Source organism: Clupea harengus, chromosome 10 (genome assembly GCF_900700415.2).
Source record: "Clupea harengus chromosome 10, Ch_v2.0.2, whole genome shotgun sequence".
In the NCBI taxonomy this organism is placed as follows: domain Eukaryota; kingdom Metazoa; phylum Chordata; class Actinopteri; order Clupeiformes; family Clupeidae; genus Clupea; species Clupea harengus.
In genome coordinates, this window is record NC_045161.1 from 22353901 (window position 1) to 22375823 (window position 21923).

At 43.7% G+C, this 21923-nt stretch overlaps 2 protein-coding genes across 3 annotated transcripts; one reads left to right on the forward strand and one right to left on the reverse strand.

Annotated features, from left to right (window-relative positions):
• Positions 1 to 12: 12 nt before the first annotated feature.
• Positions 13 to 12025, reverse strand: ppat (phosphoribosyl pyrophosphate amidotransferase). The gene is made up of 12 exons (XM_031574406.2): positions 11719 to 12025; positions 11320 to 11521; positions 4954 to 5020; positions 3884 to 4090; positions 3508 to 3620; positions 3270 to 3415; positions 3011 to 3083; positions 2641 to 2792; positions 1946 to 2073; positions 1597 to 1818; positions 1017 to 1137; positions 13 to 760 (listed from the first exon to the last, which is right to left on the reverse strand). The coding sequence occupies exons 2-12, from the start codon at positions 11445 to 11447 to the stop codon at positions 582 to 584; spliced, it is 1536 nt and encodes a 511-aa protein (XP_031430266.1). The 5' UTR covers positions 11448 to 11521; positions 11719 to 12025; the 3' UTR covers positions 13 to 581.
• Positions 5800 to 19012, forward strand: paics (phosphoribosylaminoimidazole carboxylase, phosphoribosylaminoimidazole succinocarboxamide synthetase). Of its 2 annotated transcripts, none has more exons than XM_031574397.2 (15): positions 5800 to 6265; positions 6789 to 7280; positions 7387 to 7455; positions 7589 to 8335; positions 9737 to 9814; positions 10535 to 10698; positions 12123 to 12162; positions 12437 to 12634; positions 13438 to 13616; positions 13952 to 14131; positions 14883 to 14996; positions 15769 to 15852; positions 16519 to 16699; positions 18306 to 18464; positions 18686 to 19012. In XM_031574397.2, the coding sequence occupies exons 1-15, from the start codon at positions 5815 to 5817 to the stop codon at positions 18850 to 18852; spliced, it is 3303 nt and encodes a 1100-aa protein (XP_031430257.1). In that variant the 5' UTR covers positions 5800 to 5814; the 3' UTR covers positions 18853 to 19012. The 2 variants fall into 2 exon arrangements, with proteins under 2 accessions (XP_031430257.1, XP_012677227.2); XM_012821773.3 differs by having other exon boundaries at positions 7649 to 8335.
• The last annotated feature ends 2911 nt before the right edge of the window (positions 19013 to 21923 follow it).

Consider the following 21923-nt stretch of genomic DNA (forward strand, 5'->3'; position numbering starts at 1 on the left):
CATGTAAATATCTGGTGTTCAAAATGGACCTTTATTTCATTTGACATACATTTTAAGAATGACATCTGGAATTGTTGAAATTTCATGTTGTAAATTGCTTTAGTCATTGAATCTCTGACTAAACAGGGAATGTTTCTGAAGGAAAATAAGGGGGGGAACAAAGGAAAATAAAACATACAAAAAGTACAAAATCCAGTGTGCGTTGTTTAGTGTCTGTAGTGTGTTTGAACGAAAAGAAGAAGAAAAAACGACCCTGTCCACATGCAGTAACATTATTGCCAAACTTTGTGCCATAATCATTGCTGACCTTTTATTGGTTTGTAATAAGCTAACTGACCATTAATGTCCATAATGATGGTTTAGGTGGCAGTCCACCGTTGAGACTCTAAATCTAGAAATGGTGTTGTGGCACAATCTTAGCAGGGCTATAATGATCAAGCTTGAGCCATACATTTACTACCCTGATGAAAACAATTCAGAGTCCAGGAGATCGCCTTAGTGGTTGATGGAGTGGCTAGAGTAAGGCTGTAACACTTGGTGCGTTGATGGTGGGGGGCGTCCTGTAGTGGTCTGATCTCAGATCACCATTCCAGCTCCACTGGGTACTTCCCAGTGAGGCAGGCGGTGCAGTGGCCCACCTTCCTGCTGGAGGTAGTGTTGGCGTTAGTGATTCTCTCCTCCTTGTCCTGGTGCGATGAGATGCCAGCCTGGACCGCTGACACCAGGCCCTCCACGGACAGGTAGCGCACGCTGGTGGCACCTGAACCAAAGGGAAACAAAGTGAGAACTCGTGCATCACCCATTACAACCAGCACAATCAGCATGGTCTTGTGTGTTTCTTATTATATATATATATATTTAATATGGAGAGAGCAACACACATGAATTCAATGTAAACTTGGCAGATTCAGCCAACTTCTGTCTCTTGGAAGGTTAAGGGTAGAATTAACATCAAGCTCAACACTTGTACAACATCAGTCTGTAATTGTCAACACAGTGATGGACTTAATACCCACCAATGTACCCGGCAATGTCCTCAAACTCTGGCTTGTTTGCAATGAGCTCTTCTTTGGTAGGAATATTGATGCCCATGTAGCACGGGAATCTGATAGGTGGGGATGCCACACGGATGTGGACCTGGGGCATAGCAAAACTGGTAAGTCATGACATCATTTATATGGAGATAAAATTAAACGATCAAATCGTAACTGTGACCGCAAAATGCAATGTGTTAATCTCATTTGATGCATTCAATTTAGAGGCATTATTCAGCCATGCTTTGGATTGGATCAGATTTAACCAACCAGATCGCTCAAACCTCCCTCTGGCTTAGCCCATACATTACAGCCCATACGGTCCTGCTTAAGATTCCTTCCTGTCTAACAGGGAGCTTGCACTAAGGGGGTTCAGGCTCTGGGCTCTGTAAAGCGCCTTGAGACAATTGTATTGTTATGGCGCTATATAAATACAATTTAATTTAATTACATGTGGCCTGTTTTCACCTGCCATTTTTGCCTCTGAAACTAGGCATTTGATTATTTAAGATTGAATATTTATCGTTCTAACTAACTAAAAAAAGACAGGATGTGCGTTCACCTCCGTGGCCCCCGCCTCCTTCAACAGCTTAATGATGGGGGAGATGGTGTTGCCCCTGACGATGGAGTCATCAATCAGCACCACCCGTTTGCCTGCGAAGTTGTCACTCAGCACTCCGAACTTCTTGGCCACGCCCAACTGACGCAGGTGTGTGTTTGGCTGGATGAACGTCCGCCCCACGTAGCGGTTCTTGCACAGGACTTCCACATACGGCAGGCCAGACTGCAGCACAGATGAGGCAGGTGCCACACATTGGTCACCACCACAATGCTAATGCTAGTGCTAACACTAATAAAAAAAAATAGGATGATAAAACATCAAGGAGCGTTCCCGAACGTCAGTGACTCACCTGTTGGGCGTACCCTAGTGCAGCAGGTGTAGCGGACTCGGGCACTGTGCTGACTACATCACAGTCAGTGGGTGCCTCGATGGCCAGCTGCCTTCCACAGCGTTGTCTGACTGTGTACACCATCTGACCTGCAACCAGTGGTGCAAGCAGTATTCAGATCCTCTACCAATTAAGTTACAATACAGCAATGTAAAAATACTCCATTACAAGTAAAAGTCCTGCATGCAAAATCCTACTTAAGTAAAAGTACGCAAGTATTAGCAGCAAAATGTAGTTTAAGTATTAAAGTAAGAATACTGGTTTAGTTCCTCTGACTGATACATTATTATTACATATGACTTGTATCATTAGATACATCATTAGATTATTAATATTGAAGCATTAGTGTGTAAGTAGCCCGTCACTGTTGTAGATGCTGGAGGTGGAGCTGGTTTCAACTGTTTTCTATACATTTTTATATACAGGGACACCAGATTAATCTGATGGGTTATGTTTCCAGTTTTTGGACTTTTTTCTCTAATCTTTGATGAGATATTTGATCATTTAGTTATATTTATACTCTACTCTTAAGATCTGCAGAAGGGACAAACTGTATTCTTCTTACTATTGTTAATTAACACTGAATTGAAATTAAAATCAGCCTAGTTGTGAGTGGCATAGTTCCCATGCACAAGGGTATGCGGTGTGGGATTTACCTTCGAATATGGAGTCTGGCCTGGCAAAGTACACATATTCAAAGATGCAGAAGGCAGGTGGGTCTCCTTCAGGCCGAGGGACCACACTCAGAGTCTTGACGCCGTGTTTGTTGATCTGCACGATCTCTCCTGGCTGGACTTCACGATAATACCTGAGAAAATTAGAGAAATCAGTCAGAGAAATGTAGCCCTGTATTTGATCAGCTGAAAGGGGTTACTATGGAAGTGAAGATGTTTGATCAGCTGAAAGGGGTTGCTATGGAAGTGAAGATGTTGGATCAGCTGAAAGGGGTTGCTATGGAAGTGAAGATGTTGGATCAGCTGAAAGGGGTTGCTATGGAAGATGTTTGCTGTGGCTATAGGCTCTCACTTGGCACCGATGGACTGGAAGCTGCAGGACTCGGAGGAAACCACCCACCCCTCAGTGTCACCTTCTCCTCCACCTGGTCGCAGAGCAAAGCACAGGGATGTTTACATCGGTACTAGTCGCTGCTAAAGTACTCATGACCAATATATTTCCTATAGCAAAACAACTAAAATAAAAAACACACACAAACTACTTTAAGCATTACACAAAGAGTATGAAGTCTACACATATTTGTTCTCCATTGATATTTGTGATTGAGTACCTGAGCTGTGGAATTTAGACACGGGAACAAGGCGTCCCAGGCTGAGAGGTCTGTTTCCATAAGGGTCCCTAACTGCGTAGACGACGTCTTTGTACATCACCAGTAGTGAATAAGCGGTGGGCGTCTCACTCATCAGGTTCTTTATACTTAAAAACAAACACAAGTACATAAGTTATACACATTATCATGCAAACATGTTTTTAAACAAAAACACCAGTGACATAGACATGGAACTGACCGAGCCACCCAATCAGCGACGTCAACCTCTTCCATGGGCGGAGTCAGCGCCAGTAGCTGAGTGATGAGCTCACTGTCTGAACTGGTGGATAGGCCGACACCATGCCGCATTACCTGAGAGAGAGACACAGACACAGACACACACACACACACACGCACGCACGCACGCACGCACGCACGCACGCACGCACGCACGCACGCGCACACACGCACACAGGAATTGGTATCCATATCCAGAGATTGATTTAATAAACTGATACCTACATACAAGTGCGCGCACGCACACACACACACACACAGTAATAAAAGTGACATTAAAAAACATAAAAATAACACATCGAAGCATACAGCGTGTGGCACAAACACATCCCTCTCACCTTCTTGCGCAGGGCAGCGGCGTTGACCAGCTCTCCGTTGTGTGCCACAGCTATCTTGCCATGCAGGGTGTCCACCACGAAGGGTTGGCAGTTCTGCAGCTCGGAGTTGCCCGTGGTGGAGTAGCGCGTGTGCCCAATGCCCAGGTTGGCATAGCGGTGCTTCATGAGATCCTCAGCCTTGAAGGCACTGCTTACTAACCCCATGCCCTATAGAGATATAAGACAGAGAGAGGAGTCAGATGAACAAACATGTCAAAAACATTAAAGACGTTAGAAATGAAGTGGCATTTAATCCAGCACTGGATTTGGGCATGTGACGGACAGCACTTTATCTTCTTTCACCCACAAAAGATTGTACACAAATTGTAAATGCTAAGGACAACTCTCTAGATTCTGAAAATAAAACAATGTAGTTCCTGAATCAGTTCATATAGTTCCAAAAATATCTATCTCTAAACCTTTGCCTTCCCTTACATGGTTAAAAGGCATATTTTCACAGTTAGAGGTCATATGAAAAGTTTCATATTGATATAGTACGAGCCAGCTAAAGAAAACTTAAAATAAAAAAAAATAAAAAATAAAAAAAAACACAAACTACTTTAAGCATTACACAAAAGAGTGTGAAGTCTACACATATTTGTTCACATCTCCATTGATATATATATATTCTATACCTGAGCTGTGGATCCAGCCAAACAAATCTAGCACACAAACACATGTATTAAAGGACAACGGGAAAATAGATTTAGTAATACAAATGAGACTGGAGATACTGCAGTGTAGGAATGTCAAATATCTCTGTATGAACAATGTTTAAACACTAAGCACTGGGATTTTAAACTGAGAATTTTCACAGAAGACAACAGATTTTTCAGGACAGAAACGTTCTGTTTGTCCTACAAAACCAGAGATCAGACGAGGATTATAGGAATTTAGGCGGGTGTGTGTGTGTATGTGTGTAGGGGTGAGGGCATAAAGAATGAAAAATGAATATAATGTCTGGTGTTCTCTGAACATTTCACTTTGCATTAATACACTTTTATCGATAATGTTACCACCAACATCAGTACCTTGGAGGAAGTGTATGTGGGTGGACAGGCTCCATTGCTTGTGACAATCCCAGCGCTTTCTTGTCCCCTTTAAAATAACAAAAGAAAACCAGGAATAAGTCATTCTGAAACTATTAAGACTTTAGATGTATTTTCAACAGCTTGAAGTCCATGCCTGCTATATAGTAATGAGATAACACCTCAGAGAGCATCACACTATTAAGCAGACAATTTAACATGTTTAACAGTCCATTTCCTTCACATGCTCACACATGCAAAGTCAGTTAATGAGCAAACATGCTAACAACACTAAGTGCCAATGACTCAGACTAAAGGCATATATGCCTTTAGGCAGATGAAACCGGTTTGTGAGGGGAATATGGTTGCAGAGAAGAGAATACTGGGAAGCAGGAGGTTAAGGGAGCGAGAGAGAGGGGGAGGGGGAGAGAAGGAGGAGAGAAAGAGAGAGAGACAGACACACACACACACACACACACACACACACACACACACACACAGAGCAGGCTGAGTGTGCTCATCGGCACTCGGCTCCCAGCCTGGATCCTCTGAGCCTCTTTCGTTCTCCTTATTTGGAGAAATCCTGTGCAGTGCTCGCGGCTCATTGGCCAAGCTGCTTCTCACATTAGTGCCAGCACCTCCCCCGCACCACTCAGCTTAAGCCAGTAATCAGGCTTGCTCCACGCACGTCGCTCTTCCTGACTGGCTAAACTGCCTGGTTGCCCTGGGAACCGAGCTGGCAGGGGAGGGGTGGAAGGGGGAAGTGAGAAGAGAGAGACAGAGAGAGAGAGAGACTGAGAAGGGGGGAGGAGGAAAAAAAAACGAAACGAGAGAGCCGCTTTCTAGGGCAGCTCAAAAACAAACATGGAGGCAGAAGCAGAGGAACAAAAGAGAGCTGGAGCAGAGGACATGGAGAAGGAGAAAAGGAGAGGAGGAGGAACTGGGCCCTGGAGGGAAGAGGAGGTGAAGGCTCTGCTCTCGGTGTGGCCTGATAGGGGAGCACGGGCCGGGGCCGAGGCAGAAGGCCACAGCCACAGCAACAGCAGGGCAGACTGGGAGAGGATGTCAAGCCGGCTGCGTGAGCTGGGCGTGCAACGGAGCTGGGTCGAGTGTCAGGCCCAGTGCAGAAGCCTGGGCGTTCAAACCCGCCGGGCCCAACACACAGCACCAGCAGCAGCACCAGCGCCAGCAGCAGCCGCCTTCAGCTCAGCCACCATGGGTGACCAGCGCCTGGCCAGAGGCCCATACCACATGGGGGAGGAAAACGGCTTGGCCAATCAGAGAGGCCCTTCCACTGTGGTCACTCTACAGGAAGGTAACAGACAATGGTGGCAACAACAGTGATTACACTGAGTAATACTACTTACTGAGTAATATTACTTACTACAGTAATAATACTACTTACACAGTGTAACATCACTCTTGTTTAAATAAATTGGGCAAAAACAGGCATATAGGCTATGACCTAATTAAAACTAATTTGATTTGAGATTATTTACAGATGCTAAATTCTGACAAATATTCATTCATTTCATTATGACATTATCAATTACCAATATAAACATATTTTTTTATAATAATTATAGCTCTTGTGACTAACATGAGTTATTAATAATGGGGAATAAATGCATTCTTAAATTAATAAATTATACCTTAACTGTAATAGATTAAATAAGCTGTTTTTCAAAACAAATCTTGTTTCTAATGTGACTAATGCCATTCACAGGAAATTGATATATCAAATTTCAGCTGCCTATGCCGTCTCTTCACACCAACCTCAGCTGCCACACACATCCATGGCCTGAGACTGAGTGATGATCTTTTCCTGTCTTTTACAGACGGTAAGGGCTTAGTGCAAGTGAGCGCTCCCTATGTGACGTACACGGGCTCCGAGGGCGGGCGCCACTGGTCCGACGACGAGGTGCGAGCCCTGCTCTTCATCTGGGCCGACCGCCACGTGCAGCAGCAGCTCCAGCGGACCCTGCGCAACAAGGCCATCTTCCAGGAGATGGCGCGCCGGCTGCAGCGGCAGTACGGCGTGGTGCGCGACTGGAAGCAGTGCCGCACCAAATACAAGAACCTCAAGTACGAGTACAAAATCACCAAGAGCGCGCAGGCCGCCGGGGTGGCGACCGCCAGCCAGGCCAGGGCCATGAGGTTCTTCGGCGAAGTGGAGGCCATTCTGCAGGGCAGAGAGCTGGACGCGGCGGAAGAGGAGGACCGAGACGAGGAGGAAGACGAGGAGGAGAGGCTCGGTGGGGTCGCAGAGAGGAATATGACCTCGCAAATCAGAGCACCCGATGGAGATCAGGTCATCAAGATCGATGATGGTAAGAGAAATCTGCCGATTCACCTTAAAGGGAACCTTTGTTGTGTGCGTGCGTTTGGTGTGGGTTGTGTTATGACATTTACAGAGGGAAAAAACTTCCTTTGTAGATGAAATTCCAGAAGAGATGGGTCAAGTCTCAATGAACTCCAGTCCTTCAACACCTTCAAAAGTCTCTGGTATGACTGAATATTCCTTCTGTTTGATCTAATTTCCCTCCATTTGTTGGACCTTCCGTGCATATTGCTATATACTATAAATTTTTCAATTGATTCATGTCAGTTAATGTGTGTGTCTGTTTGTGTGTTGTAGGGAGAGGTCAGAGTTCACTCAGGTCACCTCAGCACTCACTCATATGCCCCTCTCCCTCAGGGATCCTCACGTCGCCGCTGAGCATGGCCGGTTCCGACCAGTTCAACGTGATCACGGTGCACGACTCGGGCCGCAACTGGAGCGAGGAGGAGGTGGACAAGCTGATCGGCATCTGGTCCGAGGATGGCATCCGTCGCCAGCTGGAGAACTCCACCCGCAACAAGAACATCTTCGTGCAGATCTCCCGCCGCCTGTTACAGCAGGGCGTGGAGAGGGACTGGAAGCAGTGCCGCACCAAGTACAAGAACCTCAAGTACCTCTACCGGTCCCTGCAGAGGGGAAAGGCGGACATAGGGGACCCGCGGCGCATCATGAAGTATTACGACCAGCTGGACACCATTTTGAGCAGATCTGCCAACAGCTCGGACATGGGCTACATGGAGCCGTTTGAGTCTGGCGCAGCGCTCAGGAGTTCCAGACTCTACCCGGCGGCCGGTTTTGATGAGCAGGACCCAGCTAGTCCGGATCCAAATAGCTCGAGGGACTTTGCTGTAGTTGGATTCGAACCGCATATGATGGTGGAGAATATCCTGAGAGGCTCTGAGAGCATCAGTGCAGTGGGGTTGGAGCAGCGGGAGGAAGCGGACGCCATCATCAGGATGCTTCCCAAAGCCTACCTGGACACTCCCCTCACAGAGGACAGACTAGCCTTGCATAATGAACACCCAACCTACAAGTCCATGAGAGGTGAAGGGTTCACACATTTTACATTCGTTTTAAATTAATTTAGGAGAATTTCATTGTATTTTATATTATTCCATAATAGCACTAGTATTAGTAGTTAGTAGCAGCAGTTACGTAAAAATAGCAAGCTAGTGACAGGTATGTCTATCGGTCCTTCACATGCCCATATAGCATCAATATGATTGACAGCTTTCTCAAAAATGAGTTGCTTATAAAAACCTACCTCAATAGTGGCAAATTGCTGCATACTATTGTTTGAAATGTATTCATTTTCTAGACACTTTCATCCAAAGCAACTCACAGCATAGAGAAAGTATACACTGTATCATTATGGAAATCAAATCCAAGACCTTGGCTTTGGTGGCATTTTGCTTCGGCCGCTGAGCTAGCTGAGCTAGAACTGCTGCAAAATAATGCAAGCAGTGAAATCATTGTTGTTGTAGGTCTCTAGTATTTAACAGGGACGGGTCATGATTTGTGAATTTTTCGCATAGTCAACAGTTTATTCGTATATCGCCTTGGTTCAAAAAAATATTTTCCCTTTTTTTTGCTGTCGCCTAAACGTAAGAGCCAGGTTACTACCGCCAGAAGGTGTGGGAAGACACCAAAAAGCTGTTTTTAGCTGAAGAACAATGTGATAGTCCCTGATACCCTGAGATGTTATACAAGACTTTGCTGTTACTATGAACAGTCTGCAACCCAAGTACAATGGGCCGGTTGCACAAAACACTTTAAGTTAAGATTTTGGCCAGTAAAACTTCTGGCGCTGTAAGATTAGATGCTACTGTACAAACAAGAGAAACATGCAAAGACTACTTTGCATGTTTCAAAAAGCTTTGTGTGGAACTTTGTGTAGAAAATTAGGTGCAGTGCAAACTCTGCCAGGTAAAAATATCATATCATAATTCTACCACAAGTATGCACACTCATTTGAGAGTCCAACCACAGATCAACAATTAGTGGCTAGCTTTGTCACCAGGCGAAGTAAGTTTGATGGGAAGCGTGCAGAGCACACAACGGCCCTCATCTCAAATAATAGCTAAAGACATGCTTCCCATCAGCTTTGCGAAGGCGAGGGTTTTCGAAGGTTGAATGGTTCTGTCTGTGTGTGTGTGTGTGTGTGTGTGTGTGTGTGTGTGTGTGTGTGTGTGCAAGGGAGGGAGCTGTGGGTCTTCAAAAGATGATCTTATCGTTCCCAGTGAACATCGAATAGTATTTTTCCTTGAAATGCCCATATTTAACTTACTCTGATTCTTTTCATGATATGTTTTCATAAAAATCACAAGCAACTAACTGGGTCAGCTAGATCAACACAGGTTGTCTAACATCATCTGTCTGTCCACGGATGTACGCATCCATGTCTAAAACCATAATATTTGCTTCTGTATTCATGTATCTCTGCAGATGTCACCGAGTCTACGTCTACACGGACAGACCACGTGCCTCCGAGCCGGACAAGGAAGAGGAAGGCTACTGATGAAGGTTAGTCATAATGACCTCCACACCGCTGGGATGGTGTCCCTCATTTAACAGTCATGAATGGCTTAACATGTAGGCCAACTACCCACATTGTGATTGAGTCTTGTGACCTGTGGAGAGAAAAACGATCCTAATTCAATCTCCAGATGAGAAAAGAGTGATGAGGTAAAGAGAGAGTTCAACAGAGTTCAGAAGTGCTCGTAACCTGACAAAAGGTTTCAATAAACCTGCACAATTTTCAGTGATCCATAAGACCTTTTAAGATACAGCACACTTGCGCAAGCTCTCCAATTTGCCCTTGAATACACTGTTACTTGTATGTGTGCACATTTCCAGTTGAACTTGCTTTGCAAAATACATAAGAGAATTACCAAGTTAAAAGAACCTGGGCCAAAATGAATGTCGTCTTGTGAGCTGCGCAACATCCAATCTGTGCTTGTCACGAAATATTGACTCATCCATTAAGTAGGCTACTACAATTTGAACACCTGGCAAAGACAAAATAGCAATGTAGTGGGCCAGATAATTTTGCTTTAATATGCTAATACTTAACGTGGATATTAATGACAAGATCAATGAATTATGCTGTTTATAGGGTCACGGTATAGCTTACCTTGTAGCTCACTCTGTCAAAACAGACAACATCAACAGTTTGACAAAGGCATTCTCCGCTTAATCTAATCAGAGAGTAATTTTCTTGTTCACCTTTATTTGATTTCTTAGACTATGTGACTCTCAAACGTCTCCAGCGAGACTTGGACGACGGGAATGGCAGCACCGAATGGTCTGGGAATGTAGACTTTCAATGCAAAGAGGAACAGGATCAATACATTCCAATCATTGAAATCAGCTCTGTTTGTTCCATGGCCACACCATCCCCAGCTCAGGTGCGTTGAAGCTAAACTGACGCCCTTCCAGTTCAAGTGTAAAGCTGTTGGGGGCTCGAAAGGAGGACCATTGCGAGGGTTAGATGTACAACAAGTCTTTATGTAGATGTTCTATAAAATACCGCAGCGCTGATATCTTTATAAAGAGGGCGCGACAAGATCGTGAAATGTCTAACTTTCAGACAAATCACACAGCCCACTGTTGGTTAAAAATGTTTGTGTGAAATGTATCGGGAAGTTTAGGTACAATGTTGCCATATATAGGAGGAATCAGTATTTCTGCCAATAGAGAAGACAAGCTGAAGGACACTTCAGAAAGGCCATTCTGTGAAATGAAAGAATGTTTTCTTCCCTGGCAAAGTGATATCGTTGCAACCTTAAAAGTCTTCCCACAATTTGCATCTCGGATAGCTTTCAAATGTACCCTATATCTGAACATGCTGACTCGCGGAGGGCAAAATGCATATCAGTGATAACAATCTAACTAATCAACTGATTAGTTTCTGCTACAGTTAGGGTTATCGATAAGTAAATCAAGTTATTTATTGCTCTAGTGTCTCAGAAAGTGGTTAACCAACTTTTGCACAAATGACAAAGAAGTTAAAGTAAAGTTGATCACACCTGTGTTGCAATGCAACCAGTCCCAGCGTTAAGATCTGAGCGACATCCAGTTGTGTGGGCCACTCTCCGGCTGCAACACATCCAAACACCCCACATTCTTCTCCGATGCCATTCTCCTCAAATTCCATGCCGATAGTTCCTGCGAAGGTCCTTTAAGGTAACTGCGTGGTATATCCACGAGCCTTTCAGCACGTGCTTCCTCCTGAAATGTAACAAAGTGTAAGCTTTATCGGTTTCAATTAAAGAGGCACTAATACTTACAGACGAAAGAACCATATGGATGCTGCTTTCAGTTGGTCAAAGCCCAATTGCTAAACTATATTTTGGCATTTCACTTGGATTTAAAGTTGGAGGAGCAAAGTCGAGCTATCGATTGTTGATGCGAGAGCACCGACTTACCCTATATGTATGTAGGCTACAGGGCTAACTTCTTTGGCAGTAAATCAATCACGGGTGAATTGGATAGCGATAATGTAAGGTTGCAGGTTTACTGTGTATAGAAGGGTAAAACAAACTTATTCTGATGCTGATAGAGCAGAGTCATTTTTTTCTTCTGGAAGGGAGGTATCTCCACGTGGTCGGGACAGCATGATTCCCATTGGTTTTGAATGAATCAGCCTACAGTGTGTCGTAATTAACGACACACATATATGAATATCGGTTTCGACTTCTATAGCTTGTTTTTGGTTGCTTGCGTTCCCCACCAAGTCTGCAGGTAAGCTTGTCAATTGAGCTAGATAGTTTGTGAATATGATCGAGAATAGAAATACAAGCGCAAAGTAAAAACTATCATTATTTTGCAGGAACACAGATACACATCAGATATGGCGTCCTCCACCTCAGGTAGGAACTTTTCTATTTGGATGAGATTTTATTTTCCAGCGGAATGAAACTATCCGCCCCCAGTTTGTTTGTTATAAAGAAGTTTGCTAGCTTTTTAGTCAGTTCTGGGTGGTGTGCAATTCCTCTGGGTATTCCACAATGGGTCTTTGCTTTACATTCATTGAAAACGGTGGTTATGGATGCCAAGTTCATGTGACTACAATGAAAATACTTTTCGGTTGCGAAGCTTCGGTCTATTCGTGTTTTTAGTCTATTTTAACTTATGTTCAAACAGAGTTGAAACTCGGCAAGAAACTGAACGAGGGTAAGACCAAGCAGATCTTTGAGCTCTCGGACGAGCCTGGTCATGTTTTGGTGCAGTCGATGGACCAGATCACGGCGGGGAACGCGGTTAGAAAGGATCAGATGGAGGGGAAGGCTGCCATAGCCAACAGGACGACCAGCTGCGTGTTCAAACTGCTGCATGGGGCAGGTGAGATGGTGATGAGACTGGACCATTTGAATCGAAGTCCTTGAGTCTGTCTCATATTTGCAAACTCCAACCCCTATCACACACACAGTTTGCTTTTGATCAGACGAGTAAGCAGTTCTGTCACGAGCACATGCTCCGGCCTAAACATAGTAGCAAACCTGTATTGTTTGACCCTTGATTTGCAAGCCAACAGTGTTGCTAATTTGAAGATGGCTCCCACTTTTTGTGAACTGATAACTAAGTGTGACCAATGTGCATCTCATGAGACTGAACTCTGGAAATGACTGCCATGTGACACAGCCATCCCTCTTTTAATTACACACAGACACTCACATGCTATGAGACTTTTATCTACACTTTTACACACACACACACACACACACACACACTCACACATCATTAACTAATCCGTAACTGGGGCAGGCTTGACCTTCAGGGTTGTGTCTGTGTCATCAGTAATGGTTCTCCCTGATTTTCGTTTGCGCTCAAGTCGGTACTTTCACTGTGTGTGAAACCTTTGAAATAAAAGGGTTATGCCACAACATTCCACCACATAGCTATATTCATGGTCGCTGACTGTACTAGATCAGCAGTTGAGGGGGCAATCTGGTGTGTGTGCGTGCCTGTGTGCATATCTAATGTAATAAATCATGAATTGTGCTAGTTTTGACTGTTAACTCATGACACTGATTTCTGTCCATAGATAACGGATCTTAAAGCAGGCAGGGCTTGAACGCAAACTAGTTAAAAGTTTGTTCTGTCATGTATAATCAGCCTTGCCTTTTGTCCTTCGCCTAACACAGGCATCAAGACGGCCTTTCTGCGGCAGCACTCAGAAACGGCGTTTGTGGCCACCCACTGTGAGATGATCCCCATAGAGTGGGTGTGCCGAAGGGTCGCCACCGGCTCCTTCCTCAAGAGGAACCCAGGGGTGAAGGAGGGCTACCGGTTCTCCCCTCTCAAGATGGAGATGTTCTTTAAGGTGTGTTAAAGTCTGTTCCCTCTTTAACTGTTAGTCTGCATATTATTGATGTTGAAGATTATATCATGAATTGGTCCATTTTAGTATGCAGAAATCACCATGTAGATGATTATATAATTATTATGTAGATCATTATTGGAGCTTTAAATCTACTGTGCTCCATGTTTTAGGAAACATGTTCAACTTAAGTGGACATTATATTTTAAATGGTCATTAGTTTTAAGATACAGCTAATACGGTACATATAGAAGACATTAAAGTACTTCAAAATCTTCGACTCGGTTATTAAAAACTCAGCAATCTACCCACAACCCTGCTGTGTTTCTGTCCCGTAGGACGATGCCAACAACGACCCCCAGTGGTCAGAGGAGCAACTGCTGACGGCTGACTTCAAACTGGCCGGCCTGGCCATCGGCCGCTGTGAGGTGGACATCATGAACCGCAGCACGGTGGCCATCTTTGAGATCTTGGAGAAGGCCTGGGCCACTCAGAACTGCACCCTGGTGGACATGAAGGTAAAGGGCACCAGCCTGGTCTGAAGCTCGTCCTGTCCTGACTGTCGTTACTTGTTGATCGTTTGCTGAGTATTTATGAAAAGGTGACATTCTTTGCCTTAACCCCTCAGTCATTTAACAGTTTGCAGCGTGTAGGGTTTTTGATGGGGAATTGTAGTTTTTTTGTTTTGTTTTGTTTAACATGGGCTATTTTAGTTTTGTCTTTTGATGTTTAGATTAGATTAGATTCAACTTTATTGTCATTGCACAGCAGAGACAACTAAATGCAGTTTAGCATCCAACCAGAAGTGCAAAATAGCAATAAAAGTGCAGAGTATGTGCATATGTAAAGTGGAATAAGTGAATAAATAAATAGATATGTACAGTAAGAAATAGATATGGAGTATGAACACAATTGGGACTAGCAGCAATTGAGGTAAGAAGTGTAGATATAAGTATATAAAAAGTGCAGGTGTAAGTATTAGTGGTGGTAATAAATGAAATGAAGTGAATGAGGTAGTAGTAATATAATGTTTAAGAGTATTGTATGGTGTAAGTACGATTAATACAGTAATAAGTGGGATATAAAGTAGTGAAAAAAAGACATTCTGGTGCAAATGTTCAGTGGCTGGAGGAGGGTTTAAGATGTTTTCACATTAATGTACTGTTTTTAAGGCGATGCAGAAGACTGTTCTTGATCTAAACATTTTGATGTCCTGTCTACACTGATGACACTGAGGCTGATTTTAGTTTTTAACACTTACGGCTTCAGATCGAGTTTGGCGTGAATGTGACCACCAAGGAGATTGTGCTGGCTGATGTGATCGACAACGACTCCTGGAGGCTGTGGCCGGCTGGGGACAGGAGCCAGCAGAAGGACAAGCAGGCATGTGCTTGGATGCGATAGGAATGTTGATTTGTGCATGTTTTGTCCTTGAAAGGATTTTGGATACGAGCCGTTTTTAGTTGTAATCAAAGCTCGCATGTACAAGCTGGTGACCAACCAGTTAGCAACCAACTTTCAATGTTTATCAGTAGGGGTGGGAATCTCTTGGCACCTCACGATTCGATTCGATTCCGATTCAGAGGTCAACGATTCGATTCTAAACCGATTCTCGATTCTAAACCGATAATCGATTATCAATTCTAAACCGATAAAACGGTTATCGATGCATCTCAATTTTTAAAACATTTGAGTTTGCTACTTAGTCTCAAATCACTTCCTACTTTGTGTTTGATAAATCAACAGATCTATTTTTTTATTAGAGAAAAAGTTCTTCCTTGTCACAATTATGACTTTCTATGAACAATGCAATAATCGATGCAGCTTGCATTTCAACACAAAATGAATATGTAAAAAAAAAAAAAAAAATATATTAATTTTGTTTTTTTATTAAAAAATCGATTATGAACTTTTCTGAATCGAGACAGAATCGTTCTAAAGAGAATCGAGAGAAATCGAAAAATCGATTTTTCCCCCCACCCCTATTTATCAGTATAATGCAAATTTTGAATATATATCAATTTACATTTTTTTTAATTAAGTTTAAACTGGTTATGGCAACCCAGCCTCAGATTCTTGTTTTGTTATGTAGTCTTCCTCGTGTTCTGCTTCACTCACCTGGAAGCTAAACGTGTGTCGTCTGTCTGTGTGACAGGTGTACCGTGACCTGAAGGAGGTGACTCCCGAGGCCATGCAGATGGTCAAGAGGAACTTTGAGTGGGTCGCTGAGCGAGTGCAGGTATTGAACCTGTGTCTCTCTGCTATCTTGAGTTTGGACTAGACCTCAGAGTTTATCATTTGCGGCACTAATCAGTACAAAGGTTATCTACCGTAGTCTGACCCTGCCTTAGTATTTCATCGACCAGCCCGAGAAAACCCTGAACTGGCATTTCACAACTGGCCAGCCATAACAAGACAAGACCTTGTGAAATGCGAGGTCCATAAATACCATAGGTGAACTCCACAACTTGTGATTGCATCATGTCTGTTTGAAAATGTGGTGAGCTTTTGATGGCGTCACAATATCCATTAAGTTAATTTATCTTTGTAAGTTTGGGTTTGGCACCATCTGCTGGTGGTTTGATGGTATTGGCAAAAGATGCCTGTAGCTGTATATAACATTTAAGTAGTCATTTATAACATCCGATTTCCCCTTCAAAGATGTTACCACTGTAAAGCTACCTAATACACCTGCCTTTAACACAATGTATATTTAGCCTTATTTGTCCTGGACTATTACTAGGGCTACTGTGGTGATCTGTTTTGCCCAGTTAAGACATTTACTTTGCTATCTTACTTATCTCCATCTCTCTAAATCCTATCCTATGCACAAGATATTATATCCCTTACTTCATGAGGCATTGTGTGTGTGTGTGTGTGTGTGTGTGTGTGTGTGTGTGTGTAGCTTCTTCTGGAGCCTGAGGCTTCTGGACGGGTGGTGGTCCTGATGGGCTCGACCTCAGACATAGCTCACTGTGAGAAGATCCGCAAGGCCTGCGGGTCCTACGGGATCCCCTGCATCCTCAGGGTCACATCGGCACACAAAGGCCCGGATGAGACTCTCCGCATCAAGGCTGAGTATGAAGGTACGCTACGCCAGCCTGCCAGCACAAATGCATTCATGCATATTAAGGGTTAGTTATGGGCTTATTGGACCATTAACCTGCTTATAATGTCTGAAGAGGGATTCCTTCAGAATGCTATTTAGGACTGTAGGCCATGCTTGAAATGAGGATGCTTTGAAGGATATTTTAGGGCTCCTAAAAGACCTTTCCCCAGATTAGATTGCACACTATATTGCTTCACATCGCTGGGTTTAGATTAGAGATGAATTTAGCCCATTTTTATTGGAAAATATTTCATAATATCTAGTATGTGGACCTTGATGAAATGCCCAAAACAGCCCAACAAGTGAAGAAACATTCCCCTTCTGAAGCTGAGTATTTGTAGTTCCCAGGCTTCATGTGTTTAGTAGGAGTAGTCCATTAGATGCAGGGGTGGGCAGGAAGAAACTGATGCATGTGTGGGAGAAAGACATGACTCCTGCGAAATATAAATATGTGTATAAAATGGGATGAGTAGATTTCATGTTCTTAAACTACAGAATGTTATTTGTGTTTTAAAGAAAGCAGCAAGAGAGGTTTTATATAAACATGTGCAAGACTGGTGGTTTTGGCGTACAGCACACTTTCATGGGAGCAGGCACGAGTGAGACTGAAACATCCATCCCGTGTAAATGTTCACCTGCGGGATGTTTTGCGGGCGGGAGCGGGACAAAGAGTGAAGGATGCGGGCAAGAGTGGGACAAAATATAAAGTTTTGCAGGAGCAGGGCAAGATCTTGCGAGAGCAGGCTTGTAAAGTCACGTGCAGCCCCCTTTTCTGAAGCCCATAAGGTGGCACAAGACCTCATGTCCTCTTGCATCATAGTGGAAACTAAACAGGAAGTCAGAGTTCCAGAACAAATGTACTGCACCAAGATGGCTGCCGAGACTCCCAGCATACGAAATGTAATACATGTGAGAAATAGATTGCAATGTATCGCAGATTCAAATCACAGTATTCACTGTATCATAAAATGTTAAGAATTGCAATAATATCATATCATGGTCCAAATATTGTGATTTATCATGTCTGCTTTGTGGCAGTTCCCACCCTTTTTGTCTATGCATGTTACCATTACTTATCTGGTATTATTTGCAAACTACCTTCAATAGACTTTGCTGTTTGAGCGTGCTGACCTACTTTAGATGACTGATGTATTTCTTTTTAAGGTTGCATCTGTTTGCTTTTAAAAAAAATACCAGGTGCCAGTATCTCAAGAGCTTTTAAATATACAGGCAAATAACTTTCAGGGTCCCAGTGGCTTTACACAAAGCAAAATATTCAAATTGATCAGTGACTAAATCATATGGGATTGAACATTCTCTTTGCCTTTTCCCCTCTGCTTGGCATTCAGCAGCTGCTTTTAAGCCGGTCTATAGCCTGCTAGAAACGACTCTAGGTGCCATTAGTTTGGCCACCACAAAGAGTTGGTCATTTAAACGACATGGATAATTTCCCAGACGTGGATTAAATCTAGCGCTCCAAACAGTGGCACTCGAATGTGGGGGAACCAGCACCCGTGGTAATCCTTGTCCGGGAAACTGCCCAAGTGACTAAAGCATCTGATTTAAGGCTTCTCTTCTCCCAGGGGACGGCGTGCCAACTGTGTTTGTGGCGGTGGCAGGCAGGAGCAACGGCCTGGGCCCCGTGATGTCCGGCAACACAGCCTACCCAGTCATCAACTGCCCACCCATCACCCCAGACTGGGGGGCCCAGGATGTGTGGTCCTCCCTCCGCATGCCCAGCGGTAAGGCTCAGCGGAGTGTTAAGGGGGGGGGGTATATATTTGTGGGTCTGGTGGTGTTTGATTGGGGGAAAAGGCGCATCTAACTGGATGATGTCTGGTAGTGTGGGTGGTCATTATTCCACAAACAAGGAGATGAGACTTTGCGGTGTGTATGGATCTGGTTGGTAGGTGGGAGGTTTTGTTTGTCTACATATTTACTAGTCTCTCTGTTCTTCCTGTAGGACTGGGTTGCTCCACGATCCTCTCCCCAGATGCCGCGGCCCAGTTCGCCGCTCAGATCTTCGGCCTGACCAACCACCTGGTGTGGAGCAAGCTGCGTGCTTCCATGCTCAACACCTGGACTGCTCTGAAACAGGCAGACAAGAAGCTCCAGGCCTGCAGCCTTTAAACATTCAGTCATTGGTTTTGGTTTTGTACGTTTCTATTGCCATTCCAGTCCCCATGATCCTTACTTGCCTTGAACCATCGATAACTCTTCCTAGTTAAGCTGTTCTAAGCTGTAGCATTGCTAACACAACACATTCATTTGAGTAAAACACTAAAATATACCATTTTGTGTGTGTGTGTGTATGTTTGCCTTTACTTTAGCATTAAGGGCCCTGGTTTATGGCTTACCATAATCACCCATCAACGTTGGAGATGAGACACGACTAGTCATGTATTTTATGATGGCTACTTTTTCAGTTAAGAGAAATGAGCTAGTCAAGTGTAAATCCAATTTAGTTTGAAGCTTTAAATGTAGCAGGCACAGTAGATTTTTACGTTCTGTCCAGCTTGCCTACCATTCAAGCCTTTCAAAACATTGTCTGATGTGAAATGAAGCCGTGTTTGTCCTCTGTACAGCACATGCTAGATCTTTTAAACACTATTTAAACAGGAAGGCAGCGATAGAAATCCCATTCGCATCTGACATCAGTGAGCTATCTCCGGCTGATCAAAGCGGGGGGCAGGCAGCTTCACGTGTACCCCTCACTGCGTCTCGTACAAACATCCACACCCGGCACAGAATTTTTTTTTGTATCCAGTCTATCTCCCTCATTCAGGGAAGGTACAGCGAGATGAAAGAATGGGGTCTGATCAAAGCTCGAGAGATTCCACATCTGAATTGAGATTTAGGATTCTTGCTCATCTGAGGAAGAGAAAGAAAGAGCTTATCTCGAGAACAGTTGACAGGCCGAGCTGCCCTTATTCTATGCAGCACCACTAACTCATCAGAGCAGCATGTGCCTTTATGAAACACCCGCACTGTTAATGGATTTTAATCACAATGATGAACATGGTCTGTGTCTAAAGGACTTCTCACCCCCCACCCCACCCCACCCCAAGTATATATCTAGAGGCTGACTTATTATCTCTGTTGCTGCTAGTAGTAGGTTTTTTTTTTAAATCCAGCTAGCATTTACTGAAGTCCAAAATAATGATGGGCTTCAAAACAGCAACAATTTAGGACAGAAACGTTTTTTTAAGATTAAACCAAGTCATACTGGGCCATAGTACCTACATCATTGGCAGAAATACAAGACACGTTTGGAATTAAGCAGTTAGGGTCTTCATTTCAAATGGAAGCTCAAAGTTGGTGGGAAATGGGGAACACCACACATTTTGGCGAAAGCTTAATTTCATTGTAGAATTAAGAAGATGCCCATTTGGTGCCATGAAGTCAAAGAAAAGGTCCCAGCCTTCCAAAGAGGTGTCATCGATCTGGAATCATCAAATATACCTCCTGACTCGATATGTATGATCAGGTAAACTAATGGAGAGATGAACAAGGTATCTAAAAACAATACATTCAGATCAGCAGCGACGTGCGGTGAGGTTCGTGGCTGGGGAGGCACTGACGTTCAGAGTCAAATTTACAAATACATAAACCCAATCTAAGATCACCATTCAATTGGCAGCTTTCACATTGACTACTGGTTGTTTTTCATATCAGCATTCTTTACACACACATAGGTAAGGTACATACAGTAGGCAGCTGCTAGCTTGTGATGAACTCATGTGTAAATATTATGCACTCATGAATATGAACTCGTGAATATGAACTCTTTCTTACGAAGTTGCACAAGCACCTGAGGGTTTCTACCTTTTCCCATTATAATGATAAGAGTTAAATCGAGGAGACTATAACATCAGCTAGATAACCAGCTATCATTTCATGCAAATTGAACTCTTCCAATTAACTCGTAAGGTTATTAAGTGTCCTTAGCTAGCTATCGATAATTAGCTAACGTAGCAACTGGATAACCATTGCAACCAGGAAACACAGCTTACCTACAATTAAATTAAATTTCTCAAAATCAGCTCACCAATAAAAAGCAGTCTTGGGTTCAAAGTGATCACAACCACTTGTGTGATGTTAAATGGCTTCACATAGACATAAAACAATCCCAAGAGAAATAATGGGAAATCAACGGAGCTGCCGCTGTAAGTTCAAAACCAAATTTATTCTTGAGGTTCCAAACATGTTCAAAGCAATTTGTCTTTGAATGTGAGAAGTCGATCGAGTTATCTTCTGTCCCGTCTCTTGAAGCATACCTTTTAGCTCCGGCATTGGTCTCCCATTATTAATCATTTCACGTTTGGACTGAAAGTCCAGTTTTGAGAACTGCTTCAGCTTAGCAATAAAATCTTCCATTTTCGCCGTCAAGGTCAAGTAGAAGTGTAGAAGAAGAGCAACGTTCCCCAGCATAAACCCGACAGGTGCACTCTCGCACGCCGCCTTCATTGAGGCCGAGGTACTGTGTGCCTCACCTACATGATTTTTCAATGCGTTTTGAGCTCAGCTCAAAGGTTCTACGCATGCGCACGCATGCGCAAAACCCAGTTTGGAGCGATTGCGCAATCCTAGGTGAGGCACTGCCTCCCATAGACATATATATATATGTCTATGCTGCCTCCCCTGTCTCCCATAGACAATACATGGTGCCTCACCTGACCGCACGTCCCTTGTTTTCTCCCGTCTATTTGAATAGGACATGCGCAAATTCAGCGAATTCAGCGATTTTGATTATAAAAATGCTCGAAATGATTGGAATAATGCAGAAATTACACCTATACCAAGATGACAGGTGAGGCTCTGCCTCCCCTGCCTCCAATGACCGCACGTCCCTGCAGATCAGTGATGCACTGCACGGTGGTACACTGATGTGGAGATGGGTTTTCAAGCGTGACAAATGCCTAAAATAACAGGTGCTATGTTAACTACCGTTACTATGTTCAGTGTTGCCACCCCGTTTCATTCTTCAAGTCTTCGTTACAGAGGAAGTGATTTGACCTCAGGTTTTAGTAGCTAAATCAAAGTCGTAACACTAAGAAAACACTGCTGTGTACTCACGTGTTTTGTCTCTGGGCAGCTGCCACGATGTACCCACAGTGTCTCCGTACAACAGTGTTTGTTTTATGCTTGGAGTTAAGTATATGTCTGGAGATTTCAACACTTCCCCTGTTATTTCTGAGGTC